Source organism: Rosa chinensis, chromosome 4, assembly GCF_002994745.2.
Source record: "Rosa chinensis cultivar Old Blush chromosome 4, RchiOBHm-V2, whole genome shotgun sequence".
NCBI lineage: Eukaryota > Viridiplantae > Streptophyta > Magnoliopsida > Rosales > Rosaceae > Rosa > Rosa chinensis.
In genome coordinates this window covers 37,909,188-37,920,790 of record NC_037091.1, presented here as the reverse complement: position 1 = coordinate 37,920,790, position 11,603 = coordinate 37,909,188, and the positions used below count along the sequence as shown (strand labels likewise).

Genomic DNA, 11,603 nt, shown 5'->3' with positions numbered 1-11,603 from the left:
TCTCTCTCTCTCTCTCTCTCTCTCTCTCTCTCTCTCTCTCTCTGCCATGAAAGCTCTGTCGCCCTCTCCTCGTCGTAGTTGGACAGACGACGACGCTGATCTTCATGCTCGCCAACGGCGGCTTCTGCGATTAGAAGGTTTGGATTGGAGAGCCTGGTCGGCAATCTCCTTCGCCTCGATTCCACTGCAGCCACCGCAAATCAATCATCTCCGGCGAGATTCAAGTCCGATTCTGGGGATTTCGAAGCAGAGATATCCGAGTTTGGTTTGCTCCGGCCCATTCTCTTCATTTCTGGCCAGATTATGTCCCGAGCCAGTCTCCTTTTTACAAAAGCTTTTTTTTTTTTTTTTTTTTTAATTTGGATGGAGCTTCTTGGTTGCAAATCAAAATAGTGGTGCTACTTATGTTTTTTTTTTTTTTTGGGTAAATGGTTCTACTTCAGTTGCAAAATAGTAGGCCTATATGGAAAGAAAAAATAAAAAAATTTGTTTTATTGTCTCCCAATAGACATCTATTGGGGGGCAATAGACGTTTTGAATGTAAATTTTATTTTTCCTGTATTCAAAGCTTTATTTGTCTAAATTTAGGGAAATTAATTCTCATTCTGGCGACTGAAAGTCCTATTGGGGGACAATAGACGTCTATTGGGGGCCAATACATGGCTAATAGTGGTCTATTGGGGGGCAATACATGGCTAATAGTCGTTTATTGGGGGGCAATAGACATCTATTAGAGGACAATAGATGTCTATTGGGGGCAAAAAAAAACTTTTCCGGTAAGATTCTCAGCAAATTCCAATGGGCGGCTGCAGGTGATCGGATTCCGGCTGCCGGTGACCGGGCTTCAACGAAGTCTCCTATGGTTTCTCTCTCTTTCATTTTCTCTCTCTCTCTCTAAATAACAAAGGGGTAAGGGTAAAATAGTATTAAAAAAATAAAAAACAAAAAAAATCTTAACCGGGTATTAGGGAATACCTCCTTAGAGTGTTTTGGATAAGAGAGAATTAAAAAAAAACTTAATGGGGTAAGTGGGAAAAAAATCTCTAAAAGTGGGGTCAGTGGACAAAAACCTTTTGTTGTATCTTAACTCTAGAGTTGATCATAACTCCCAAAATTATCTTCTCAAAAAAAAAAAAAACTCCTAAAATTACAAGAGACATTCAGAACGATTGTAATCCTTAACTTATTCAATGAACACCATTTTCAAAAAAAAAAAAAAAAATTCCCATTTTTGTTTTTCAAGACAATTATATAGGGGCTTAATATTATTTAGTCTAGTGGTATGAGTTTTCTTTGCAATTGAGATGCCATGAATTCGACTCACAAAAAGTTAATTGTTGTAATTTTTTTTTTTTATGCATAAATGGTGGTAAGGTGTGCTACCACTCCGAGCGATATCTGATTTGGATAAAGCTCTCCTCAAGATGTGTTTTTCACAAGCAGAGGATCGAATGATGGATCTCTTTGAGTCTCCAACTCATATTCACCAAACTTACAGACCTAACCAGGTTTCCGCTAGACCTAAGCCCTTGAATAAACTAATTGTTTTAATTGTCCGTTGCTGATGTAATTAAAGAAAAAGCAAAGAAACAACCGTAATGGTAAAAATAGATGAAGCATAAATCAGAGCAGATGCACAAATGATACCCGCAGGTGAACAAATCTTCGTCTCAACTCTCAAGTCCCAGCCTATAAAAGCACAAGATATTTCAGTCCGTTCACCTCACTGACTCGTAAGTTTTGGCTTAAACCCTAGCCGCTCCATAAAAAATAACTCTCTGAGGTAAAACCCTTTCTTAAACCCTCGCTCTGTCGCTTATATCTCTAGTTTTGTATGTTGTCCGAGTATCATAATCCGTGCTTATTATCTTCTGTTTGCTTTACTTTTGTTTGTTTGATTGATCGTTTTTCCTGGAATATGAATATTGGTGTTTCTGGGTTTTGGCTGTTCTTCTTTGAATGACGATGGTCTGTGAGACTGTGACTCTGTGTTTGGTGGGTGTTGTTATGATATCTGTATGCTTCTAAGCAGCTATAGGAAAGTAGAAAAAAACTGAGACAGATTGTTTTTCAAATTAAAGAAATATAACACAAAAACTGTAAGGAGAGCACTCTATGACTTTTTAGCTGTTAAAGAATAGAGCAAAGGGGCTAGCTACTGTTTAGACTGATACTGTGTTTGGTTTTCAAAGTAAGTAATCAGAAGATATGTAAAAGGGAGCACCTTTCTAACCTTTTATCTGCTAGATAGTAATTTATAGCTAGTCGAAAAATTGCTTGCTGTATAAGAATTTGTGGGAGAATTTGTAAGACAATGAGTTTCGTGGTAAGAACCCATGTTGATCTGATTTCTGTTTATGAAAGTTATGTTCAGAGGAGCTAAATAATTTCTCTTGTTTTCTTTCTGCTCTGGTTAAATTTTACATCAAATGCACAGATTGTCTCTTCTGTATAGAAAAGTGAAACTGAGACAGTATTGTAGAATTTTTTCATGTATTATTTTCTGGTCAGTAAGATTGCTTGTTATTACAGCGCCCCTCTTCCTCTGAATGCATTATGTATAAAATTCCTTGCTACTGGGGTAGTGTTTTCGAGTGGTTATAATAAGAACTCTCTATGCAAGATAACTTCTGTTGAAATTCACGTGGCTGTAGGCTCAAGTTGTTGTTTGATGTGGCAAAGAGTTTGCTTTTGTAGATGTATTGTATGTTTGCTGCTTGCAATCGATGCTTAATCTTGTTGCTGCTTTTGTTTTTGTTTTGACAGTGTTGTGCTGGTGTAGGCTCTTCAAAGATCCAAGAACAATCCACTTTCCAAATGGCTTTCTATAACAAGGTTGGGAGCCTTTTGAGACAAGGCATTTCCCAGAATGGACAAGCACCAATGTCATCTATGTTTAATTCTGCTCGTTACATGTCCTCCAAGCTTTTTGTTGGAGGTATGAATGCATTGGAAAATATTGGTTAGAGGCAAACTTAACTAAATCCACAATATTTGGATTTATTTTGATGTTTTATTGTTAAATTGTGGTGTGTTAGGTCTTTCGTTTTCCACTGATGACTCTTCTCTCAAAGATGCTTTTTCCGGCTTTGGTGATGTGACTGATGGTAAGTGTTCATTGGGTTTGTTAGTTCTTAAGTGTTGGTTACCTGATATCCTTAAGTTATGGTATGATATATGTGTACCTTCAGTTTCTTCCTTTAATCTAGCTTTGTTTGGGTAGAAATAGAGCTTCACACTTGCATTATGGATAGTGAAGTGGATGAAAAGTTTATCATCTTTAGATGGTTTAATCTAGCAACTTTTCTTTAGGTTGATCTACTTGCTTTACTGGCAACTTTTCTTGATGGGATATTTCTGCTATTGGGGTTGTTTCTCTGGCCTTTTATTCTATGCTACTTGGGTTGCATCTGTGAAAGAAAATACTAATAGGATCCTTAAAATCGATTATGCATGTGGTATCTCTATGCCTTAAGATGTGTGATTATTCACCTGTAGTGATTGTTTGTGATTTATCAAAGTTCCTCTTGGCTTTCTTTTTAAAGTGTCATTTTTCCAGAAAATAGTAACTGCAGGAGAGTAATGATGCTTTTGGTTGTTCTTGCTTGTGCAAATGAATAAATAATTTCATGAATGCTTCTAATAGCTGCTCTAAAATTCTGTTTGTTTATCCTCTTAATCTAATTTTTTGATCTTGAGAAATTTCATTGGAGTGTGTAGTAAGCCTACTGGTATGTCTTGCAGTTTTGGTGGTTGCCTCCACTCTATATACTTGTATTCTCAATTGAATATTTGTTGTGCAGCAAAGGTCATCATGGATAGAGATACTGGGAGGTCGAGGGGATTTGGATTTGTTAACTTTGCCAGCGAAGATGCTGCCAATTCAGCCCTCACCGCTATGGATGGCCAGGTCAGAATTTGAATTTGGACGCTTAAAGTGGGATATTTACCCACCCTTCATAGATAAAAAAAAATTTGGTAATGATTTTGTGACACTGGACATCCTGAATTTCAGGAGTTAAATGGGCGAAGCATTCGTGTGAGTGTCGCTACCGAACGAACTGGTCCTCGACCATCATTTAATGGTGGTTACCGTGGGGGTGACGGTGGCTTTTAACTCTGTCTATAGGCTTTTCTATCTTCATTTATCTTTAGATTTGAAGTTGTTTTGGTTAGTCGAGGATTTTATTAGCTAAAATTCTGCTGGTTATGTAGTTTGCTATGTAAGGCCGCAGAAAGAGTTTGATGGTGAAGGTTTTCCATTTGCATTTTATCTGACCATATTGCTGAATGGTGTTTGTGAATGATTTTATGAAACCTTCTACTAGGTTATTCCAGTTTTAACCACTTGTGGTATTGGAAGAAAATGAGTTTACTTACTAGCCTGTGCCCTGTGGTATGGGAGGAACTGGGCTTCTGGTGCTAAATCAGGTAGTGTCAATGATTTTGGCCCAAACAAAGGCAAGCCCAGACAAAAGGTCCGTAATGGCTAATATTAGTTAAGGCCCAACCTTATGATACACTTATTTAATTTGAAAATCCTTATTAGAGAATCTCTTTTTTTTTTTGGTGGTTATACAATTACTAAAACATTTTTCAATGTAAAATTTTTTTGGTCAACTACTTATTAAGCGAACATTATTGTATAGAAGAAATTAGCCTGATCTCCAAATAACTTTTGGGTTTTAATTTTAATTTTAATTTTTATAAATTTTGTTAATGGAGTTCTAATGAGGTATAGTAATATTCAATGAAGTAAACTATTGAGTTTTTTTATTGGAACCTCTAAATTTACTCACTTGACCTCTATGCTTTTTACACCTCTTATCAAATTTTCAAATACGAAATTTACCCTCTAAACCTCACTAAACTTCCTCAAATAACCTCACTCATATAATTTGCAAACAAATTATTATCTTTAAAATAACAAAATTTAGTCATTTCATTGATTTAATCACTCTATAAATTTTAACTAAATATACATTTCTTAATCAAACTTGAGCTTCAAAAATTAATGTCTATTCAATAAGAAATGCCATGAACTATTATTATTTTTCTTCTATTTTAGCTGTGCAAAAAAAAAAAAAAATCATTCGTTTTTTAATGTTTATTTTTTTTCCGTATTTTTTGTACCACATGATTAATTATTTAAATATTTTTATTTTTATTCTTATTATTATTTTTTTCTTTTACAAATATAATGGATGGACTTAGATTTAAGTCATAAATCATAAAAGGATTTATTTTGTTTTCCCTCACCAATATGCATTCAACATATATATCATACAATTTTATGTCACATGATCTTAATTATATTTTTAATTCTTATTAAATATATATGAATGTTTTAATGAGTATGTAGTGAAATTGGAAAATGAAAATAGATAAGGAAAATAATAAGGAATACAATCTAATATTATTGAATTGGAAAGTCTACATAAAATAAGTATAATATTTTTTGGTATAATTATTGTCCTTAATAGTCATTTTATAGTAGGTTATATATGTCATTTAATAATTCATAATAGAGTGAGGTCAAGTGAGCAGATTTGAAGGTCCCAATAGAAACTCTCTAAACTATTCTATATAGACAGATTTTATCCAGAGCAAGGCATCGCTTTGAAATTTCAGAGCGAGGTTAGGGTTTAGGGTCACTTTTTGGTCTCATATCTACATCTCGACCGTTCTGTTTTTAGGTACTAATGTATAGATTATATATGCAAAATTTTAGCCAAATTGAAGATCTTTAAGGTATCTAACTCACTTAAACCAATGGACGAACTGAATCTATCCAACCTAAACCGTACTAGCTTTAAGGGAGTTATCAATGGCTTAACGACAATCAATTTGGTTGAAATTTTGCAGAGATGATCTATACATTAGTAGCTAAAAACTGAACGGTCGAGATGTGGAAATGCGACCTAAAAGTGACCATAAACCCTAACCTCGCTCTGAAGGCATCGCTCTGGATATGATCTATCTATATAGATACGTACTGGTTTTATTATTGGTATATAGACTCTCAGCGTAATTTTAAGTTAGTCTAAAATTAAAAAGAAGAAAGAGCTAATTTATAATTGCTGTGAGCTGGTCTACTAAATTGTTCTACGGTCAATGACAATGCATGTGTTCTAATTTTTCTGAATTTGAGATTTTGATAAAATTACCTCAAGCAAAGTCGAAGGCTGAGATAATTGGCCAAACCCACTGCAGATCTACAGTAGGTAATGATCACTGGTATGCAGTCAAAGAGCAATCCCAATGGCAATCATTTAACTGACAAAGACATGATTAAAGAGGAGGGTAAAAAAGAAAAAAGAGGCCTATATTGCTGCTGCGTTATTTTGTCTTGTTTTGTGTCGGTGAATATTATTAGTATCCGAAAGAAAGTTTAGTGAAATAATTTATGATAAGACAGCGGAAAGTAAAGCTAGTCTTTGAAAATATGGGCTCAGTCTAATCTAGTCGCAAGGGAAGGGCGTGGATTGTGTGGAGGAAGATGGAGGTTGCTGTTGCTGGGTCATCATCTCACTAAATTACGCAGTTATTTCTGGGCAAACAAACAAACAAGCCAAACTAACCTGCTCTCTCTCTCTCTCCCTCTCTCCCTCTCTTTCCTTCATTCCTTGTTTAGTAGTTCAGTCTGTCTCACGCATGTTAATCCTGCTGGGCATGATTTGATCCCAAGATAATGACATTATACATGCCTTGGTTACTCAGGCTACGAGCCTACGACTCTCTTTGCTATCTAGATAGCTAGCTAGATCATAGGTAAAAATGTCATGAGTTCAAAAACTGCATTGGATTACTTGGGTTGATGTGGCATAATTAGATGCATGCATTGGATTACTTGGAGGATGGTGATTTCTTGAAAGCTCAATCCGACATGATTCTCATCGTGGAAATGACAAAAAATATCTATAAAAAATTACTATTTGACGTGAGAGTTAACGTCGTCATGAATGACATGTATGAATGTTAGATTGGGCTGAAAATATGAGGTACTAAAGGCATAGTTTTGAAAAGTGAGGTACTAAAATTTAAAATGGCCACTAATTGGGGTCTTGTTCTCATTTGTTTTTCTTAGTTGATTGTAGAAGTATGTATATGTATTGTATGCTAAATTTATATAAATAACAAATAATGGTAAAAAAAAATTTAGAGAAATTTTACAGTACACACATGTACCTCGATGTCAGAATAAATTTGTTGTCATTATGATGACGCAATTCTTTTCTTGTAGTTCTATTAAAGATAATTATTTTATCTACAATCTTGATAAAAGTTTGTGAACAAATTTATTATCAATATCATTGTAAAGGAAATCGTCCAAAAGTAAAATATATGTATGACAAACATCATAGTTAGTTTGTATAATCTTTAACGGGGAGGATGGTATCCCGAAATCTCGACCCGTCATTTAATGTATAGTACCATTGGTCCTATAAGGCTATAATCAATGATCATCAACAACGTTTCAATAATCTTAATTATCATATCAGCCCGACCTAACATAGGAAACATTTGCATGTTAAAGCATAGTACTCTCTCATGCCTCTTGCCTAATCATACTTATATGCATCAGCAGGATCACTTAGATTTGCCTGAAACCAACGTTTACTCCACATATAAATTTGCACACCCACCCTTTATAATAACATCGAATCATCGATGAACTTTGACCTAACCTAATTATAGATCCAGCCCTAACCAAATTATGATCGAAATGGTAATTGTTATTCTCAATTTGTATGACTGAAGTATTAGTATTCAGAGAAAATGATTGTCTTTGTTTTCAAAGAACCTGGATTACCAATTAGGTAGAAAAGCAGTTAGCAAACTCTAAATAGAAGATCTAACAATAAACAAGTCTTGCTGCTAGTGTGGATGGTACAAATACAACAAATTAAGGTGCCTAATTCAAGCTCTTTGGAAGACTAATTGCATCTAATTTTCAACTACAGCTAATTAGTACTTTGAGAAACTTGTGCCGTAATTCTTGTTTTACGATTGATGATTTTCAGATCATCCACCCTAAAAAAACAATTAAGCCTTTTAGTTAACCCTCCTTGTTATCTTTCACGTCAATCAAACCATGGACAATTTCAGAAGTTTGAAAAAAAAAAAACAGTAAAACCAACTCCTCGCTTTATTAATAGGGAAAATATTACAAATGGTCACTGAGTTATGACATGTTCTACAATTAACTCACTGTATTTTCAACAATATCACTTAACTCACTTATTTTTACATCCGTCTTTCATATAACTCACTGCCGTTAATTCTACCATTAGAAGCCATTAAAATTGAGGGTATATATGTCTAAACACTAAAAAATACATTTCTAACTTGAAAATTTTTTTTCCTGAAGAAAAAATGACAAATATATATTTTTTCAAATCATATTTTCAAATAAAAAAAAAATCTTTTTTATTAAGAATTTCAGAAATTTAAAAAAAATGTTTGATAAAAAGAACTAATAAATCTAGAAATTTTTTCTTAAGTTGGAAATGTATTTTTAAGTGTTTTCACAAATATACCCTCAATTTTTATGGTTTCTAATGGAAAATTTAACGACAGTGAGTTAAGTGTAAGATAATGTAAAACGTGAGGTGAGTTAAGTGATATTTTTGAAATGTCAGTGAGTTAAGTGTAAGATAATGTAAAACGTGAGGTGAGTTAGTCAAAATTCAGTGACTATTAATGATTTTTTGCCTTCTTAATAGAGATAAGAGCACACATTAGTTCATAGAGGCCTAATCTGTGCAACTTTGAAGTCAACATTCCTTAACATTTTAAAACTAGATTTGGAATTCCGGCTAACACGTACCATCCATTGACATTCTGGAAAATAATAGATTGAGAAATCCATACACCAAATTTTAAATCTTAAATTGAATATTACAGAATCTTCTCTTTACCTAATATTTGTTTTATATTCAGCTCTACATATCATTTCAATGGTTTTGGACCAAAACTGGTCAAACAAATAAAGAAAATACCAGAAGCCATTAGTGGGTTGTTGTTATGACTTTTGACATTAAAGCTCAACAGAGCCAAGATCCACACCATTTCAGCATTTCTAAACCCCAGAAAGCCTAATAAATGCCATGTATATTTTATGTCACCGACCATTTCTTCAACCTTAGTTTTTATTTTATTTTTCATTATTAGACCAAAAGAACCTTTATTTTAATTTTATTTTAGCTAAAATAAAATTAGAGTCAATTTGTAACGATAATAATTGTTATACCACAAATTAATGGACGCAAATCGAAGCTATGAGCTGGGAGACATTAATTACATTCACATATCCTATGGTTTCTGAACATATTCCATGGATTCCACCGCATATTAGGGCTGGCCTTTGACATCTGGCCAGATGACACATTATATTGATGTTTATCATGCTTGTATTCGTCGGAGTTTATCAAAAGATGATATTTATGGGAGTTTTTTTGATGGGGTTGTTTATGTTGAGATGTTTATCAAACATTTTATTTTAGGGCCAATTGAATCAAATTTACTATATTGACTACAACTTTATCACATTTGTTTTACACTAATTACATATAATTGAACTAATTTAAGGTATTGCTAACAAATTTATTCACAAAATTGTAATAAGGTTGACCTCTAATAGAACTAAGGTTATATAAAAAATGACTCACACATTACTTATAATGTATTATCATATTTGCAAATTCATGTGTATGACATACATGTATATACTATAGAATTTTCTGCCTCGTTATATTAGATTTCTAAATCTAATAACTGTGAGTACGTTGTCTTTTTTACTGTCTAGCTTGGAATACAGTTCAGTAATTAAAACTACGTACACATAGTTTAGGTCTTTAATTATCTTCGCAATATAAGAAATTATTTACTGTGCGGATACTTGGCACCCAAGTAGGATGGAGGAAGGAGGAAGAATGTAGTACACAACAATTCTTGATACTAAGCTCTAAACTCCATTCTTTTTAAAACAATACATGTGTTTGGAGAATTATATATAGAAAAGTCCTCCAAAGGGAAAATCTAAGTAGATGTGATTTATGTTAGAAAAGAAAAGAGATCAAGAGATAACTAGCATTGCCCTTTCCCCTGAGTTCACATAGCCTGTCATATAGGATGCTTCTGAATAAAAATTCGAATTCAACTCGGTTTTACAAGAGCTGACGCTAGTTTTATTAATATGCTAATTAGCTGTTAAAGCAGTTAATTCTTCAATAATCTTTTTTTTTTTTTTTTTGAGAAATAATTCTTCAATCATCTTGAATTCTTGATATAAAAGATAATGATAATTTATTTTTCGAGAACTCTACTTGAGCGCAAAATAGACTAAGGCTTTGGGATTGCTTCGCGTTTAAAAAAAAATCATCTTTTGTTTAAAATTTTAGATTTTATTGTGTTTGGCAAATAAATAAAAAGCAGTTTTATTTAATTGAAAGTTATAGGTCACTGGCAGCAGATTTTAGAAGCAGCCCAGAGGTTGCTTTTAGAAGCTACTGCGGATCAAAATACGCTCTGAAGTTGTTTTATGTACTGACATTACTTTTAAAAATATAATTTACCAAACACGAAACTGTTTTAATTCTCATCTGATTATTCTCACAACACAGCAGCAGCAGTTTTTTTTTTTTTTTTTTTTTAAGTCACAGCAATCCCAGACTAACCCTAATTAAGCTAAATGACTAACTCTAGTTGGCTGAATTTCCTATGTTTTCACATATTCATAATCTCATCGCCGCGCACGTGTGGCAAATTTTAAACTATACACGTGGAGAACTAATATTGAGTAACATGGAGCCCGTGTGACCGCAAAATCATGCACATATGGGATAACCTATCCCTAATACATACCATGATAATATATGGGCTTCTCAAGCAAAACCAATTGATAATTGATGGAGTTGACCTAAATTTTTAAAAACTCATAAGCAATGTCTCTATTTTCTCACGTAGAATTCACATTCTCAATATATAAAAAGGTCCTTAAAAAATTTGTGGCCTTAAGTGAAAGTCCTAGTGTCTTACAACTAACCTTGACTAGTTATCTCTCTCTTTTCCCGGTTGTATTGATATATCGTTGCTAAATTAAATTCATGCCTTTTATTTAGATTTTGTCCCTAATTTCTTTTGATTACTGGAATTTTAGACTTATACAATTCTACTCATGTAAATCGTCGAGAAGAGTAATTTTGAGGGTTGTTTAAACACCATTGTCCCTTCCCTACTCATCCCACACTTTTAATATAAAGGTCATGGATGTAAAATGAAATTTACCTCAAATTTTTTTTATTCAATATAAATTAAAGTTGTATTCACTACATTTGAACCTGGAATTGTTATTTTAAATAACCTAAAAAGTTCAAAACTACATAACATTAGGAAATATTAGTTGACATGAGACTTCAATGAGGACTCACTGTACGTGGACTTTTAGATTAGCTGTTAGATGAGTTGTCTCAATTTTAATTCTACAACACATATTTTATCAAACCGTTGATTTAAAAGTTCTCACAAAGTCCTTATTTTAAGGTCTTCATTAGAGTCTCATGGGACTATATGGCTTATTGCACATTCTATAAACGAGGACG

At 33.3% G+C, this 11,603-nt stretch overlaps 1 protein-coding gene across 4 annotated transcripts; it reads left to right on the top strand.

Moving 5' to 3' along the window:
• Positions 1-1,628: 1,628 nt before the first annotated feature.
• On the top strand, positions 1,629-4,370 carry LOC112196376 (glycine-rich RNA-binding protein 4, mitochondrial). 4 transcript variants are annotated; one of them, XM_040518442.1, is made up of 5 exons: positions 1,629-1,733; positions 2,783-2,938; positions 3,039-3,107; positions 3,804-3,910; positions 4,016-4,370. In XM_040518442.1, the coding sequence occupies exons 2-5, from the start codon at positions 2,818-2,820 to the stop codon at positions 4,115-4,117; spliced, it is 399 nt and encodes a 132-aa protein (XP_040374376.1). In that variant the 5' UTR covers positions 1,629-1,733; positions 2,783-2,817; the 3' UTR covers positions 4,118-4,370. The 4 variants fall into 4 exon arrangements, with proteins under 4 accessions (XP_040374376.1, XP_024192472.1, XP_024192475.1 ...); XM_024336704.2 differs by having other exon boundaries at positions 1,631-1,783; positions 2,767-2,938; XM_024336707.2 differs by having other exon boundaries at positions 1,634-1,783.
• Positions 4,371-11,603: the final 7,233 nt, after the last annotated feature.

What these genes read in the sequence shown, in the direction of transcription:
- LOC112196376 (XM_040518442.1), top strand. Translation starts at nt 2,818, where the DNA reads ATGGCTTTCTATAACAAGGTTGGGAGCCTTTTGAGACAAGGCATTTCC. An exon ending in CTTTGGTGATGTGACTGATG is followed by an intron (nt 3,108 to 3,803) that starts GTAAGTGTTCAT and finishes TTTGTTGTGCAG; the next exon opens with CAAAGGTCATCATGGATAGA. An exon ending in TCACCGCTATGGATGGCCAG is followed by an intron (nt 3,911 to 4,015) that starts GTCAGAATTTGA and finishes CCTGAATTTCAG; the next exon opens with GAGTTAAATGGGCGAAGCAT.